Source organism: Lonchura striata, chromosome 1, assembly GCF_050655825.1.
Source record: "Lonchura striata isolate lonStrDom1 chromosome 1, ASM5065582v1, whole genome shotgun sequence".
Taxonomy (NCBI): domain Eukaryota; kingdom Metazoa; phylum Chordata; class Aves; order Passeriformes; family Estrildidae; genus Lonchura; species Lonchura striata.
In genome coordinates this window covers 26678924-26697296 of record NC_140703.1, presented here as the reverse complement: position 1 = coordinate 26697296, position 18373 = coordinate 26678924, and the positions used below count along the sequence as shown (strand labels likewise).

At 45.7% G+C, this 18373-nt stretch overlaps 1 protein-coding gene across 1 annotated transcript in view; it reads right to left on the bottom strand.

Moving 5' to 3' along the window:
* Positions 1–443: 443 nt before the first annotated feature.
* Positions 444–18373, bottom strand: part of GAP43 (growth associated protein 43) — a 58275-nt gene continuing 40345 nt past the window's right edge. Inside the window, exon 3 of the mRNA XM_077781238.2 lies at positions 444–6396. Coding sequence (XP_077637364.1) covers positions 6308–6396 — 89 coding nt within the window. The 3' untranslated portion in view covers positions 444–6307. The remainder of the gene's footprint in view (positions 6397–18373) is intronic.

Below are 18373 nucleotides of genomic sequence, written 5' to 3'. Positions count from 1 at the left end.
ATTTTGCATCTTTGTGGTGCCCAAGCACAGCGGTTTTCAGTTCAGCCTTTTCCAGGCAGTTTCCAGGCAGTGCCCAGACAACCACAGGCCTTTCCTGGGTCAGAGTGTCCATGGGGATGTGTGTGTCATGTTATATAAAAACACAGGACTTTTGCCCAGGTGACCACATCTTCCATTAGGCCAGTTAGATATTCTACCTCAAGGGATATTAAGGATCATAAAAGCATACTGGCCTGTACTGGCCTTTTACTTCACCATTTCAATGTAACACAGCTTTTTACCCAGACGGGATAAGTAGAAAGCATTTTTTTTTACCACAATAGTAGGACTTGACTGAGAAGGTCAAGGAAGAATGAAATGAGATTTTTTTTGTAAATTAATCAAAGTCCTACACAAGGGAGAAATTTCTGTTCCAGGAACAAATAATTGCACACAACTACACGTATCTATAAGTGAGAGACTTTATTTGAACCAATTTTTCAAATACAGACATCTGTATTATTCTCACTTCTTGGGAATGTTTTCTGCTCATTTTTGAAGCTTGCAACCTTAGGACAATATTCAGGACATATGTGTACATTAGATCTCTGCAGATGGACACATTCATAATGCACAAGTACAATGAGTGAGAGACTCTTTCCAGATCCTCACACAAGAGCATCGGAAATGGGCCGCTCTAATTGTCAAGTTCTGCTCTTTTTAGCTTCCAGACACATCACAGTTCTTGATACTCTCTAGGCTGTAGCCACCTTCTTCAGGCCCCGATTTATTACTGTGTTATTTCAGCTGTATGCCAGTGGAACTCCTCAAAATAGGGCTTAGGTGATGCACAGGGATTTGTTTTATTCATTGGGAACAGGCATGAGCAGAAAAACCAAGCTATCAGGTGAACAGTTCACCTGGGATTTTCTTTTGTGAGAGTGGTCTAGGTCTCAGGCTGGGATTTCTTTTTTTAGAAGTGACCAGTGGTTCTGGGTGTGTAATACATGAATCTTGATGTTGAGAGCATACAGGGGACCTGTGGCTTGGACCCCAGTGAGGTGTCTCTCAAGCTGGGCACTCCAGATGTGAGCCACTGGGGTCACTAGCCTGTTCTGTGTATCTCGACCTTCACCTCTTCTTCCAAGTATTGCTCAACAGAAGAATGTAGTAATAAAGCATTGTAGGTAAGAATGCAGGCTCGCACATGACCTGAGATCAACACCCTGAAAAATGGATAGAGGGTAGCGCTTTCAGGACCACCTAAATGACTCATGATCTTCAGTTCCATTTTGGGAAATGATTGGAGAATTTCAGGCCTGAGACCCCCAAATGCGCTGCAGAGAGGAGTTTGGACATCCTTCAGCATCTGGGCCTTAGAAACTTGTGTCTCTTTGAAAGCCAGTGAAACGTGTGCTCTCAAGTGCCCGTGTCACTTAGGTTATTCTGAAAACTGTACCCTATATACATATAGGTAGATAAGGGGCAGACTTTCACAGGCACAAGTGGCAGTTAGACGTGTAACTCCCATTGATTTTTTTTCCCCCTCGGGGACCTGGAAAATCCCCCCCCGAGGAGTTGAATCCTCCTCTCGCATTATTTTCACACCAGATTAACACCACTGGTTCCAGTGGAGCGACTCCTGAGTTACCCCAGTGTGAGCGAGAGGAGAACCAGTCCTGAGGTGCTCTAAATATCCAGTGAAAGTGCTAATGTGGCAATGCAGAAAAGCAGGGAATCTGAGCACAGGCCTGGAAGAGGACCCCCAGCATCACCTCTGGTGCTGCTGAGCTGCAGGTGACCACCAAGCAGACTTCTTAGCCAAGAGGAACCACAAAAACATTCATTCAAACCCTTCCCTCCACCTCTGCAAACCACAGTCACTCCATTTCCTTCCTAAGATACCTATGACAAACAGCAGACCTTCAGTAGGAAAAGTCACAAGTGCTAGTTTGCTGTTTGGAGACCACAGGAAAAAAGAAATAACTCCTGTGAGGAGTTTGGTATGAATTCCCTCTTCCTTTTTTCATTATTTCTTTCCTTTTTTCATTCTTTCCATTTTTTTCTAAACTCCTCTCCATCAGTCATGGCTATTTCTTTCATCTAGAGTAACATATTCCCCAAGCAGTGATGTTTATGTGGTCACCATGGGTGAGTTCTTTCTGGCTAAAACCTCTCATGGGGCTGCATTAGGGTTTAGAATTGGAAAACACTGGGTCTGAAGGGATCTCAGCAGAATGCCTTTTCCCTCCCATTGGAATGTGGCTCACGGAAAGGCTCCTTGGCTGATGCACCCATTGCAAGGGTTGTGGGGTTTCATCTGCTATCAGTCATCTGCAGACAGTCAGGATGGTGCAAGCATTGCAAAGCAGACCAAATTCACGCTTACAATCTACTGCATTGATGGGGAGTTTATGTCAGAATGTTTTTCATTTTTTCAAAGCTTAGTGTAATGAAATGTAGTAGTGAAATGTCAAGAGCTGGCCTACAGCTGGTATGAGCATTCAGGATAGCTGTGGGTCACTAGTGTACCTTATAACAGGGACATGGAAAAAGCCCCTCCAGGACTCTGAATTTCCACAGCACTGCATGGTGAGGTCAGGCACCATATTCCCAGTGTGAGTCACTCTAACATGCCCTGCCCTTTTCTTACACAAAATAACAACCACAGGCACCTCCAGGCAAACTTATATCATCTTCAGGGAGAGAGAATTAGATCCATACTCGCTGGGGAATTCCTGTAGGTTGTCACAGCAGGAGTAGTAGAAAAGCTTCAACTACTCTGCTGATGACTCTTTGCCCACTGTTTACTTCTGGGACCTCCTGCCTCTTCTGCTTTCAGCTCACTTGATGTCTTCCTAGAAAAATCATTCCTCAACTACCCTTGTTCTCTTTCCAGTTTCCATCCCTTGCTACACCCTTTATAGTGTTTCCTTTTAGCCTTTGAAAATCTGGCTGAAGAGGCAACTCAAGGAAATCCAAATGCTTTTCTCTGCTCTCTTCTTGTACCCTGAAGACAGCCCATCTTCCTATACAAATCTTCTGTATTACACATTAAACCACTGCCTGCTCAAGGCAGTGTTTGTCTCTGTGCTCTCTCTCACACTCTCTTTGCCCTGACTCTCTGGCAGGATCAGGACATGGTACAATAATAAAGATAGGGGGTGCTTGGTTACAGCCAGTAATTTTAAACTGGAACCAAGGGAGAGGAATTAGTATTTAAATTATTTAGGTTTGCAGTTGGTAACCACATATCCAGTTCACTTTGTGGGGGGAAAAAACCAAAACACAAAACCCAACTCTTTGTTGTCTAAGCAACATGGCAAAGTATGTTCTTACAAACGGTGACAAAACACACGCAATGCCCCAGCCATCAGCCAAGGGGGAGGCAACATGAGAAATACAAAGGTAAAACGTCCCTGGGGAGAGAAAGTTGTTTCATTTTTTGAGGAGGGAGGAAGGCCTATGTCCAGGAAGACATGAGAAGTAGTTTTCTCTTCCTTATAAAGTTAAAAGTAGTAATAGCAAAGTGGAGGCAAGATGAAAATTTTCGGGTCTGAAATCAGAAGAGCAGGGAAACCACATGGTCTTTGCAGAAACAGGCAAGACAGAAAGCCTTTTAAAATGGTCATGACAGGAGAAACAAATACCATGGTCCCTCCTTCCTGCCTCCTCCCAAACACCTCTCCCACAAATCCTGAGAGCTGAGCCTCAGTTCTCTCAACTTGGTGCTAGAGACACGGAGTGTCTGAAGTGTCTGCGCTGGGCTGGCCCCTTGTGTGCTACGAACAGCAAACACCTCTCCTGCCTACGCCTCAGCCCCGTGCTCCTCCCAAACACCATCCACACCCTGCTGCTGCCATGGCAGGCATGGCTGGGGTGGTGAGACCTGACATACGGTCCAAGCAATGCCTGATGTCTGCGCTACATTTGCTGAATTGAGGTCAGGCTGGAAGGTGTCTCAGGGTTTACCACCCATCATGACATGGGAATATTAGCATATATATCATTTATGAAATATGACACAATACCTATCTGTCAGTCAGCCCATCTTTCTACCTATTTAGTCTGTCTAATCTACTTTAGCTATCTACGTTTCACTATCTCTATCAATCATCTATTGCTCCATATTATCTAATTTCTTCCTGTCTCTCTCTCATCTTTTGCACTCTAATCTTTCTTTCTCTAGCTATACTCCCCTCTCTCTCCCTATCATCCATCTATCCACTCAAAAATCTTTTCCCCCCTCAGCTCTCTAATCCCTGTTTTTAAAAATCTTTGTCCAATCTATCTCCCACTCTCTCTTTCCCTCTCTTTAGAAAAAACCCTCCCTGTCTCTCTCTCTCTTATTTCTACAGAATGCCAGGAAGCACATGGAAATGAATCCTGACATGTTTTGATGGCACTTCCAGGTGAGCAGTCTACGTTCAAAGTGATCATTTCTGAGGAGACACTGTTCATCTTTTCTCCCTATTTCCAATAAAGAGATGGAGGAGAACAAAGGAGTAGGACAAGGAGAGCCAGCCAGCCCTCCGAAGGCCATGGGGCTGCCACTCCAAGAAGCATCGGCCACCAAAGGACATTGGAGCTGTCAGCATTCCCATCTATTGGTCTTCCTGCTGTGAGGACAATTTAATCCTGGTCCTGCAGCATCACACATTTATGCTGCAGGGTACTCTGGCTGTCATTGCCAAGGAGGCCAGGAAACCGTGCAGGAGCTGCTGGGAAAGCCCATTCAAATCATCGGGGCAGTGAAAGAGCAGTAATTAGCTTTTATGAAAACCCAGATATTACTAAATGTATTTTAACTGTTTGCTCTCACAGCTCATAAAGACAGCAGCAGACCCAGATGGCTGCACAAGCTCGGGATTTGGTGTCTGTCATTCTTCCACTGGGACAGGCTGGGTGGCACCAGGGAAGAGCCCCACAACGTGGGGGAAGCAGTGGTGGAGCTGGGCCTCTGCCCACAGCCATAAATGACAGTTGAATGCCTTGGCCCTCACTAGATCTGGGTGAAACGCCCTGGGTCTGGCAGGAGCAAGGATGAGGTATTTCTCAAAGTGCCACCCACTGGCTCCTAGGCCACCAGGCCTCATCCTTCCCATGTGCCTATTTATTCAATAAATATTGAATAATAATTGGCCCAATTTATTTTGGGCCAATTATTTTGGCCCAAACAGAACACTTCTGGGGGGCCACATTATGCTACGCAGGGATGTCAATTCCAGCCCAATGTGGTGAGAAGCTCAGGTCCTGGGGCCCTTTTCCCTCACAGCCCTTGGCACACCCCTTGGCAGGAGTTAGACCTTGGGCATAGACCAAAGCTGGTCCTTTTGCAGGCTCATACCTTCAGGGTCACCGTAGTTCCCCAGATTAGGGCCTAGAGGTCTCCTAGAGGGATGCTTTCAATGAGCTTTCCTAAAACTGATTTTGCGACTTTCATTATTTATGTTAGTCAGTGCTAATATCTCGCTCAAAATCCAAGCCTGCTCCCCTTAAAAATCCCCTCAGTAGTGCCAGGGAGAGCAGTCAGCCACTGACTTGTGGCCAAGGAGCACGGCTGGGCCACGCAAGAAGTGACCCACCAAAGATCACAGGCCAGCAGGATGTACGGCAGCATAGAAATGCGACACGGTGGTATTAATGATAATTATTCTCATTTATTATAATTATTGTTCAGTTTGAAAAAGGAGCCTGGAGCCAAGCATTACGCTAATTGGCACATTTTCTAGTTGTTATTTTAGTTCTGGAAACAAACTGGGGTTTAGTATTCTTTTTTGTTCACTTGTTTTTTGTGTTTGGTCTTTTGTTTGTTTTTTCTTTCGTTCATTCCATCACATTGAAAAAGGAAGAAAATAACCTTTTTTTCCCCCCTCTTTTGTTTTTTTACTCACTTGGTAAGTCTGGACTCCTCAGATGAACGTAACATTGCACACACACACACTTGGAGGAGAGGAGAGAGAGAGAGAGAGAGAGCGCTCGCAGTGGGCAGACAGACACACGCACGCGCCAGGTCAAAGAACTCTGATACAGTGCAAGAATTTTCCCAAAATGATTGGATCATCATTACCAAAAACTTGCCATAACAACACCAAGAAACAAAGAAATGTTTAAGCCACACTGTTTGACTGGGATTTTTCCTGCTTTTTTTTTTTTTCTTTAAATGTTTGCCACACAGAGAGAAAAAGGGTTTAAGTGGTAATGGGAGAGGGACAGACACAGGCTCACAGATGTGAGCAGGAAGGGGGGAAATCGAGATTGGGGTGGGAAGGAAGGATAGAGGATAGGGGGAGGGAGGGAGGGGCAATGGGGAGTCATTTCTTAATGTTCAGGCATTTTCTTGGTCCGCCTTGCTCTCTTCTTCTTTCACCTCTTCCTGCTGGGCACTTTCAGTAGGTTTGGTTTCTTCTACAGCATCTAGTGGGGAAAGAGACGGTCCAGCGTTAGTCAGCCATGGTCTAAAACATCCTGCATGTGCACACAGCATGATGGACTGCAGGGTTTCAGGCTTCTCCCTCTCCAAAATCACCCAGGTCTCAAAGTCCCTGGAATTTCTGCAGCATGAAAAGAACATGCCAAGGTTCAGCCCAGCAGGCAAATATGTAGCTCTCACAAAACACCTTCAGCCAGAAAGCATGTGCCACTGGAAGGAGCTGCCTTGCTTGCTGCTGATGCACCAGACAACCACTGTTCATTTCATTAGGGGCATTGATTAGACTCCTGGCTTATCACTGGCTTATCAGCTACCTCACACACCCTTTTAAAGAACCCACTGACTGTACCAACCACTGCTGAATCATAGTCCCCCAATTACAATATAGATACTCCCAGCCAAGACTTAAAGAGAGTCACAAAGAACAAAATTTATACACACTTGATGTCTGAAAGACCCAGAAGGAAAAATTTTATATCCAGTAACTCAGACTTATCTCACACTGAACAGAGAGCTAGAGAAATGTCTCTAGCCTTCAAGAATGGGAGCCTTCATCCAGAGATTGCCACATCTCTCCAGTTTCCTAGTCTCTCTTTTCAAAAGCAAAGCTGGCCTGGGGGGAAGCACTGAGTATAAATGGAAGCTAGGTCTGCCTGTCAGTCAGACACCTTGTTCTGGCACACCATTCACATGAGAAGCTAAAACTACTGCTAGGAGCTGTCCCACAGTGTACTAGACAGAGGATCAGAACCCAAGAGAAGGCAGAGGCAGACAGGAAGAACAAGGAATGCCCCTCAGGATGGACTGATCTCACTCCTGGGCTCATCTAGCCCATGCCTCCTTCATTGCAGCAGGACATATTTAATTGTCTTGGAGTTTCTACTGCCCAGCTCTCATCAGGGTATGCTAACATTTTCCCAGCCTCTTTCAGAAACAGTGCATGAACTGTGTGGATTGCTTTGTACAGGACAAGGTAGTGGTGGACCCAAGGCTACAGAATAGTTGCCCAAGGGTCTTGGTGCACTGTACTGACTGGTCTGCTCCATTGCCATCTCTCCCTTTTCCTCACTGGCTCCCAGTCCCATACATACAATGCTCATGGAGAGGTCAAGGAAGCAGCAACCCACACTTGGGATAAAGAACAGGGAAAAGAAACACTTGGGAAAAGAAACAAGCACTGAAGGAGGACTGGGTGATGTGGGACAAACCACATGTCATTGGTATGACACATACTGTACCCATCTCATTCAGAGAGCACTGTGGGTTCCCTGCACAGTTCCTGGCATCTCTGATGGGTTATCAAACTACATTGTACCAGTGAATAAAATGGGCCAGGGATTTCTCCCTGGCCCTGAGGCCAACTGGCACAGCTTATGTCCATATGGCTAAACTCTCTTCTTCTCCAGAGCAGGGTATGGGACCTGTCTGATGCAAAGCTACTTAGTGTACACAAAAATCACACCAGGGCCCGTGGTGTTGGCCTAACAGTGAGGATTTTCAGTTGCCAGTGTTTAGTTTGTGAGGATTAGCATTCTCATACCCATATTTCATGAGAATTCTAACTCGGATGTGAAACTTTCCTTACTGACACCATTCACACATTTTGGCCTGGTCCATTTGATGCCATCAGATGGCAGACTTGTATTTGCAGCCAATACTGGCAGTAGGTGCTACATTCCTTCTTCCCTCTTCCCCTCAGCTCTTTTAGCCTGGGTTTTAAACATATTCCTAAGCACCACTTCCTTATGAATCACATTTAAGTTGCATGCAACTTTCCATTCTGAATCATCTTCATTAAAGGCTCTGCTTCTGGACCTTCAAATATTTTTTTATCTTGGTAAATTCTGACTGCTGATTTTCCAGAAGGAAAAATTTCTGTAGGAATATCCCCATGGCCTCAGCCACTGCATCTGCAAACCCCCTGTCAGCAAAAACATCCGTGGACTCCCCTTCCCTGGATACAGAACAGCTAAGCAGGATGCTATTCAAGGACTCCATCTATATCTGGTACAGCTACCACCACAGACCAGAGACAAAATAGGCTACTGATTAAAATAGGATCACAACAAGTATCATTGGGAGGCAAAGCTTGGCCTACTTTTTTTTAATTTTCCTGAATGACTTGGGAGGGAGGAGAGTCCCTTTAATGCTGCTCTTCAAGGCATTCATAGCAGGAGACACACTGAATTACGAAGCTGAGAGTAAAATCCCAGTGTGCAACCATCTACCCCTAAATCTGAGTGAAAAGACTATTGTTAGCCAGCAGCAAACTCTGATTTCTTACTGGGCTCTGACAGATCCTAGTAAGGCTCACTTGATGTGAATTTCTGGAGTTTTCACCTCACATGAATAGAAGATGAGTGAATGAGCAACAGAGAGACATAACATGGCTTCAGGAGCACAAGTCTGACACTGCTTTTCATTCTGCTTAAAACTTTCTGTGTCTTCCTACCAAAAAATATGCACAGGTTTTAGCTGGCAGTCCCACAGCCCCGTCAGTGCAGCACAACAGACAGTCCCATAACATAGCAAGCCAGGGACAGACAGACAGACACTGGGGGGTCCTGAACATCTGCTGTGTCACGAAGTCACAGAGATGCCCTGTTAATCAGCAGCTGAAAGTGGGGTCCAGCTCTTACAGTGGTGGGCTCTTGACAGCACTCCAGGAAGGATGGACAAGAAATCTACTCACACTCAAGGTGGAGGAGCTGGCAGTGATGTTGGTTATCTCACAGTGTTCCCATGCTGTCCTTGCTCTTAGGATAAGCAGGCAAGTTGAAACACAATTTTCTGCCATGTTCTAGTCTGTGTTAGCTCACCACAGTGGCAAATCTAATTTCCAGGGAGTACCCACGGCGCCTAGAGATCCCTGGCTGGCAGAGGAACTGCACAGAGGTGCCTCACTGTCCCCATTAATGTTCTCTAGGGAGCAGATAGTGGCAGGCTGATGACTGTCTGCTGAAGAAGGCCAGAGACTGCACTGATTTCTGTCATGGATGAAACAGATTGGACTAACAAGGATCATGGAGCAGCAGGAGCAATTTAAGGCCACTTCATCACATATTCAAGTCAACAGAGAGGGATCATACAACTCAAATGGTGGACTGTGCATATCCCAAGTATAAACAAGAACTCTATCTTTTTGAATAAGAATTATCACACAAAATTCAGTGAATTGCTCTCCCTCTTTTCTCTTGCAGGATACTGAAGCAATAAGGGAAAGACTGTACTGCTACACCCTAAGCTATGGCTTAATTCCTAGCAGCTTTACCAGCACTTCATTGATCTTTGGAATGAGGGAAAAGAAGCAACCTGGTGTTATTATGTAGCAATGAACTTCAGCAACAAGCAGTATCATGAAGGAAAAAAGAATTCTGCACAAAAAAAAAAAAAAAGAAAAAAAAAAGAAAAAAAAAAGAAAAATTCAAGCTGTGGCACTGCCAAACAACAGCAGTAAAAGGAAGAGGATTTGCTCTGCGCAATGGGGGCAATGCATCACAACTCCAGTGACATCAGGGCCAGTTAACAGCAGCTTCTGATTCCTCAGGAGAGGTGAGCCATTTTATCTGACTCACCAGTTTGTTTGATGTAGGATATTCCTGCAGTATGCTTTCTGGGCTTTCTCCAGCCTTGTTCAGTGTCCCAGCAAAGGAGGGCAGGGTATCGCCAAAGAGATTAGCAGATAGCTGTCCTGGGGATTCCACACATCAAGGAGATATCTCTTACAGTGCTTTTTACCCAATACTAGTCTTGATTTTCCATTTTTTTTTTTTTTAAACTCTTGGATATCATACCTTTGGGTTTGCAGAGGACAAATGCCATTATGCAGCCAGAACTGCACAGTTTGGGCATTTTTCATTAACTTTGTACTTTGTTGCAAAGGTGACAAAAAAGTGGTTGAGAATTCAGGCCATCCCCTGCTTGAGGAACAAAGGCATTTAATCCTGTGTAGCCAAACTCACCTGTCTAAAGCTGCCTCCCTTCTGAACATGCCAGCACTGTGAGATCCCCTCCTGCCTGCATGATCAGAGCCCCTGTGTCCACTTGCAAGGGACAGAACAAGCAGGAAGAAATGAGCTCTTTCTTCAGGTGAGCCTGGACTGAAGCAGCATCAATGTGCACATGGTGATATCATGAAATGAGAATGCTGAAGTCGAATGGGATGGACATCCCACCTAACTCCAGATATCTACAGAGAGACATCTGCAGCTGATCTTCTCATCCTCTCCTTCCTTCCTAATTAGTGTAAATAAATAGGAGATTTCCGAGACTCTATTAACTTGTATTATTTGGATGCCTACTTTAGGACAAATTGCAGGCTTGGAATATCTACACCTGCAGAAAGCCAAGGTGGAGACATTCATATTTGTTCTAGAGCACTCCAGCTACAAAGCAAAAAGAAAGATCCAAACTCACAAAATGAGAGAGTGGAGGAAAGAGAGCAGGAGAGGAGGCAGAGCTGTAATATAAAGCAAAAATAAACAAACTTGAGGAGGGGCAAAACCCAAATTCAGTCCTGAAGAGAAAAGCAAGAATGACTAGGTCAGAAAGATAAAAAAAGTAATCTCAAACTAACAACAAAACCAACCTAGTTTGTGCTTGCAATGACCACCCTTACAGTTCTTTTAATGCACACCATTCATCACTTGCACTGTTTGTGGTTATTCCAGTCCTCTGGTCACTCCAGTCCTGTGGTCCCATTCTTCTAGCTCTGAGATATTAGTTTGCTTTTTTATTTCAGTCTTTGCTGCAGTCCAGATCATCTTATAGCACAGGATAATTTTGCCACAGAGACAGGCATCTGTGAGCTGAGCTGCCACTGTTCTCACTTCCATTTAGCGCTCTGGATGGTGCAGTCAAGTTGAGAAACCTTTTGGGCAGCTTTGGACAAACCTTAAGCCATTACTGCAGAATTGTTTAAGGGTAGAGCTGCACGGTGGGAGAGGCTGATGTGTGTTTGCTTCCCAGCTGAAGGACCTGTGTCAAACAGAGGCTTCATACCTACATCTCCAACTGGCACCTGCTGGGGAACATAGTGGAAGAGTAACAACATGAAGTGACATACAGAGCCTCACTGCAATGGGGTCTTAAAGAGCTCCTGCTCCTCCGCACTCCACTTATTTCCTGGAAAGGGTGAGAGTCATGTCTGTGAGCCCTGCTGGGCAGAAAACACCTGGAACATCTGGTTGCTGTGCAGCTCTGGTTGCTGTGAAGCTGAGGCAGGCATGCGAGCAGCAGTGCTGCTGGATGCTGATGCTTCCAGCTGCCTTCGCTGATGCTGTGCTCTAATGGGTGAGCATGCAGGCTCCTCTCCAAGTCTCTCCACTGCCCTACATTAGTGAAATTAGGTTGAGTGGATTTCCGGGTAAAACACTGTCTCTTGGGACCTGCCCAGCTCCCGTCTGACTTGCCAAGATTAATTAAATCAGAGCAGACATCAGCTTATGACCACAGCAGCAGCAACCTCTCTGATGATCATTTCTTTTGTGACTGGTGGCTTGGGTTTTGTTTTCCTTTTTGTCTCTGTTCCACTGCAGATCTTTAAATTACCACAGCCAATGCCAAGAGATGAGAAATTGCACAACACCCTGGGATTCTAATACAGATGCAGAGATATTGCTTTTGCTGCTTTCTCAGTGTTTGCATAATTATTGCTGATATTGATTGCGCAGCTAGAACTCTCCTGTGCATTCACACTGAAGTACTGCCCAAATCTACTCAGATGCTGCTCTCTATAGCATTTGTCATTCTTCCTCCTTTCTCTGTCCTTTGCCAGCTACAGCTTGGGCAGAGATTGAACTGAAAACCTGTTCCTCATCTAGTCATCACTCTGCTTCCAGATATTAGTCTGGGCTTTCCTGTCCTCTTATAAGCAGATCTCACATGACCCAGAGGTGACTCTACTTAATTTTTTTTTTTTTTTTTTTTGAGGATAAGGAGCACTGGAAAGCTTCATTTAAAATCCCTGCCCTGAGCATCTCCTAGTTTTAATGACATTTGGATCCAGATTTGGATCCAGGCTTCACGGCTTGATTCATCTGTCCCGATCCATCTGTCCTTCTAGCCAGCCAGAAGTCTATTCCAGGCAGACGATGGTAGGTCTGAGACTGCTGAAACAAGACACTCTTCAGGTTCATAGCTGTTGCTTACACAGTTCTCTTTCTGATCTATGTTAGCCCATTCCAGTCAGCCCTGTTATGCATCATACGCAGAGCTACAATCCTTCACCTTTCTGACTTGCTGCTTCTGAAAACTGGTAGACTTATGCTGCCCCAGCTAAACACTGAGAAATTAAGGAATTGAGTATTTCATAAAACTGGCTGTGTCTGGTCCAGGATACTGACTTGTATGATTTTTCCCAAATCCCTGGTGAATCCTTCACTCACTAGAGACAGACCCATGGTACTGATTCCAGGGGCCCTGGTGAGCACATGGCACCTAGGAGGTCTGCAAACTCTTGGCACATTCCACAACAAGGTGGCGGGAGGAATGTCCCCAGTGCAAGTAGCAGGCAGGAGGTCCAGGGAAGTCACACAGTAATTACTGGAAAGCAGCAAGCAAGTAGCCTGTTAAGGTTGAAATAAAAATGCTATTATGGCCCAAATACATGGTAGCTTGGGCCTCCTATTCCTGTACCACCTCATCTTTTTCCAGAACCATGTAAGAATGGTTCAGTTGCCCCAGCACTGAGGAAAACGACCCAAAAAAATACAACTTCTGCAAAACCCATGGCTGGTAACTTTGGCCCAAGCGTGGACATTTGCCTCTTTTTCTGATCCTGCTAAATCCTCAGAGGACAGCCAGACACAGTTCTGTTGCTCCAGCTGCCTTTGTGCTTTGTCAGGGTGAAGAGCCAGTGGCTTAGAGATTTCCACTCCTTCTCATCTCACCCCATGCCTTTCTTCCCCCAGCACCACCATGGAAATCCAAGCCTGCACTGGCATCCATGTGTGCAGTAGAGGGAAAGGGAAGAAATGGTGGGAGAGATGCTCAGAGTGCATAGCAGTGGGGAGGGGGTGTTGAAGGGAATCAGGCTCACAGCTCCATTGCAAAGCATCTTTCACAGTGTCTAGACACCAGCTGCCGGGTTGCTGAGGAAACTCCCAACTTCAGCTGAGGGAAGGGAGCATTGAGGTCTCCAGAGAAATGGGAGTGATGGAGGAAAACGGGGGGGAAAGAAAAGGGAGAATGTGCCTTGTGAATATGAAGTGTTAACCCTGTTAAGAGCTACAGTTGCAAATATTCCTCCATCCTGGAGAATGGGAAAGAAGCAGCTCTCTTTTTTTCTTCCATTGCTGTTTCTTTCCCACACCCATGGATGCAGAGAAAAAGACATGCCTACTGCTGACTGTTCATTTATCACTGCCTATCATCAGCACTTTTGTCCTAAACTCCCTTCCTACTGTACCCAAAACTTTAAATTTAAATCCAGCTACAACTGGAAGAAGCCCTACCAGAGTGGTTAGGTTTTCAGACAGCAAGATCTCCTTTAGCAAGACCAGTCCCTTGGCCACCGTCACACTACAAGCAAAGGCAGCTCCAGGAGGACAGAGTGCTCCCACCTGGCAGCTTCTGTGGGGATGCTCTGTTGCACCAGAAAGCAGTGGGCAGGGGGAGGCTGCATAGTACAGTGGCCAAAGGCAAGCTAAAAGAGCTCTTTCAGGATGAGAGTGCCTTGGAGGCAGATATTTTACACTGGCATTGAGTGGCCTCCTACCAAACAGCATCAGAGGTGTTGTGACCTCAACAGACATCTACCAAGGTTCCATGGTCTTCATAGCCAGGGAGCCTGAAGGGGAGAAATGGGAAGTGACTTGTGCAGGGGGTCCTCCAGCAATCAGCTGGGATCAGAGTTGATTTGATAAACAATCAGGTGCTCAGCTGACTTGATGAACCAGAAGGGCTCCCTCCAGGAGAGGTTCCAAGCTACCAGCCCCTCTATCTCCTGTGCTCATTACTTCACCTCTAAGGAAAACCTTAGGAAAAATTACCCTTAAGTTGTTCTTTACTCCTCTTTTCCCCTGCCCCTGTTGATTTCACATAGAGCCTGCAGACCAGAAAGGGTACTCTTTAATTCCTTAAATACCTTATGATTCAAAGAGCTTGAATATAGAGGTTTTAACTTCCTTCCAGCTGTGGAATGTAACAGTTGACAGCTGCTCTTGGCACGTGTATTGGAAAACAGGATGTCCCCATCTCATGCAACAGCATTCTTTTGTGTCACCCATCTTTTCTCCCTTGATAGTTTAAGTTCTGGAGGATGAATTAGAAGCAGAGTACACGTGAGGGGACAGAGGAACAAGATCTTTCTAAAACACATCCATTTATTCTTTAGCTTCTTTAGAGCAACAGCCCTATGAGATTATGGGGGAGAAATCAGAGAAAAGATAAGAAGAAATTGAAATACCCTGAACAGATATAGGCCAATTGAACTTTATTGAAGTGACAGATAGATTGTTCTACAGCCAGGACATTCCTAGAAAAGTAATTAATTCAGGGAATGAAGCTTACAGCACTTTGGGGATGGAGGTTTGAATTTGGAGAGGCCAAGCAGATGCACAGAGAATAGCACAGCAAGTGACAGAAGTTTGACAGACAGATCAGGTCCTCAGAGGTCTGCCCATCTCACAGCTCTGCTGAGAAGCCTGGCAATGGTGTCAGGATCAGTAGGGGGATAAAAATGAACCTGAAACTGTGGCAGACTGCTGGCATTTACACACTGCTGATCCTGAAATAAAGAGGGTTAAGAAGAGGAAGGAAACATGCAGAGTAGTAGAGCCTTTGGGTTCTCCATCTACAGCTCCGACCTTCTCACAAAGGACTGGCTGTGAAGCTCTTCTCCTCCCCTTCCCCAGCAAAACTGGCTAGGGAAAAGAAACTAAATGAGGAAATCTTCTGTAATTGCAGAAAAATGGTCTAGAAATTCCTTCAGTGCATCCAGAATTAAAGTGCTGCTCCTCCTCTTGTACTCCTCCCCCTTCAGCTGTCAGTGGTAGGAAAACAAATTGCTGCAGCCCTTACTACAAACCATGCTCCTGCCTCCCTTCCCCCGGCCCAAAAGACATGTGCCATTCATAAGCTGCCTGACTGCTGGTCTCTGTTATTAGAGCCTAGAAGACTGATAAATTGAGGATTCATGGAGCCTGCAAGCCTCCAATAACCACATTGCCATGGAAACCAGAGGCAGCCTCCATCTCCAGCAGAAATGATATTGATCTAGCTGAAGTCAGGGAATTACAATCAAGGGGAGGATATAAAATGTCTCTTTTTCTTCCCTTTGCAATCCTCCCATTTAGAGTTTAAATGAAGGAGAAATTTCATTTAGAGATCGTTAGTTTGTTTCCATCCACCATCAAACACCAAGGCTCTGCAAATTGGGTGCTAAAATTATTAAATGCCTGTTGTCAGGCTTTCCACAGCCATCTTTTGATAACTGTCCCCAGCAGCTGCAACATCAACACCACCAGCTCTTTGCATCAAAGAAATTACTAGTATTTCTCAAACGCACGGCTGGTGCGCACCCATAGAATCCCAATGTGTTTTGTGCAGGATAAAACACAGACACTGCTCTCCAGAAGGCAGTTGAGGCTTCACACTGTACACAGGAAAACTCCTGGAAGCCTTTGCTTTTCATTTCATCAGGAGGAGGCTTGAGAGCCCAGATGTGGGAAAGGCGTTTTGAACTACAAACACTCGTGGGAAAAACCTCATTTTCAGACATCACAGTGGCATTTGTGGTGCAGAGCAATTTTCCCCTCTTCTTGAAATCCCTTGTCTGGACTGCTTAACAACTGCTTTCCTGAGGATGGAAAGATCAGGAGTCACAGCATGTGTCCTGCAAAACTGGGTAGGCAGCTGGGCACTTTCCCCAGATTATATACGGGCCAGATCCTCCTGGTTTGACTTCTTAAGGTGAGGGGTTGGGCTGTGTAGTCATCCCTTCTGCCCCAATAAATCTCTGTGACCAGAGGTGTGTTATGCTTGCCCAGTAAGTGGTCAGCTCCATGGAAACAAAGGTATAGAGCAGCCCTGAGCCTGGCACTGTCCATTTTCAAAGAGTCAAGTTGTATAGCAGGAAGGAAGGAAGGAGCTGTCTGGAAAACCTCTCATGAGTGCTTTTACTGCCAGCACCAGTCTTCTCTGCGAAGGTGGCAGGAGCTTGCATCAGTAACTCTGATTTTAACTCAAATTTGGCAGGCTCAGATTCATTTCATTTTTTTGACCAGATTTGAGAGCTGTTTCTCCCAGTTGGACAGGGACTATTGACTCTCTGAACTCTCTGAGTGCTGCGCCAAGCGAACCGATGCAGCTGTCCCACAGTAGCCATCTCGGTTTAATTGGCTTTTCACAATAACAATTCCATCAGGCAGATAATGAATTCGGCCGTGACATGAGAGCACTGCGTGGGACAGCTGCAAATGCTGGGGAGACCACCTAGGGGCACAGCCAGGCAGCCCCATGCCCTGTGCACAGCCAGCTGTGCCATAGCCAGGATGCACCACCTCTCTGTGTCAGAATCTGTGGTATTGATGATTCCGAGATTGTAAAAAGTCTCTGTCTTTCTGCCCCGTTGCCAAAGAAGAAGCCATAATTTATCTGTGCTGGTTTTCAAGGTTGTTTATTCTTGCTTGTCTCTAACATGTTCTCTAACAGGTCTGTCCTGCAGGGCAGCGTGTGGGGCTCTGCCCTCAGTGGAATGTTACAAACATTGTATACCAGAAACTACCTGTGCTGTATTTACAATAATGTGCCAATATCTGTCACCTACGTTGAACAGCGTGTCCCCAGCCTAAACCAATAGAAAAATGCCAACACTACAGTGAAACATGGAGGGCATGAAGAAGGAGAAAAAGGACAAGGCACATCCAATTTCCTCCATCTTGTCCCCTTTGGACCCCTAATCTCGAATCCTAAAATTAGACTTTTGCACCCATGCCACACTTAATTATTACTTATATCAAACACTCAGAGCTTGTAGTTCGTCCTGTAAGACTGAAAACTCTTTTCCATGGACAGAGATCAGAGGCAGTGTCTCTGGGGGCTCTGTACAGGGGGGTTCCTGACTCCCTGCCAGGGTCCCAGGCCTTCCAGGGCAGCCAGAGGGAAGCCCTGGATTCCCACACTCTGGAGCATCAGGAATGTCTAGGTTGTCAACAGTTCCTCAGCACTGTCCACGATGGTGAAAAAAGTACCCTTACAGGGAGCTAAGACAGCCCTTTGCTGAGCTAGTCTGCAATGACAAGGCTTCTTTTCCTCCTCAAAGGACATTTTCCTTGGCCCTGACTCAGCTGTGGGACTAAGCAGTAGCTGCTTCTCCACCATCTCGTGTGCAGCCAAAGTCTGCCTTGAAGCCCAGCTCTGCACAGGTCTACAGAAGCTACCAGTTACCACAGCTTCCATGTGCAGAGTTTGTAAGTTTTTGGCCAAGGTGGAGCAACCCATAACTTTGGATTGAGCACTGTAATTTTGACAACAGTGGTCACAAGAAGAGGGCCTGATATGAGGTATGAACTCATCAGGCCTGTGCTGCTCTGACATTGCTGTGAAATTGCACTGAGGCATAGGAAGTGGCATCTCACCATTTTGTGCCCTTATTGTCTTGTCCTGCTGATTTTATTTGCTACAAAGTTCCTTGGCTTGGGTCTTGCCTGCTGGTCACAGGGCAATGTTGTGAGGTATCCATGTGAATGAACATGTCTCTCTTACTCTTCCTCTCCTGCTGGAACTGTTCCACTTCCATAAACCATTAAATATTTATTGGGCCAGAGGAAAACATTTACTCTGTAGACCAGTGGTGAGGGCACTCATCTGGAACAGGGGAGTCCAAATGCCACATCCTGGCTCCAGCAAACAGTAAATAATTTATACAAAGTGGAATAGCTCCAGCATGAGGGATCAGAGGAAAATGTGTCCAGCAGCCCAATGGCTTGCTTGCAAAGCTCACTGGATTTCAGCTTCCTA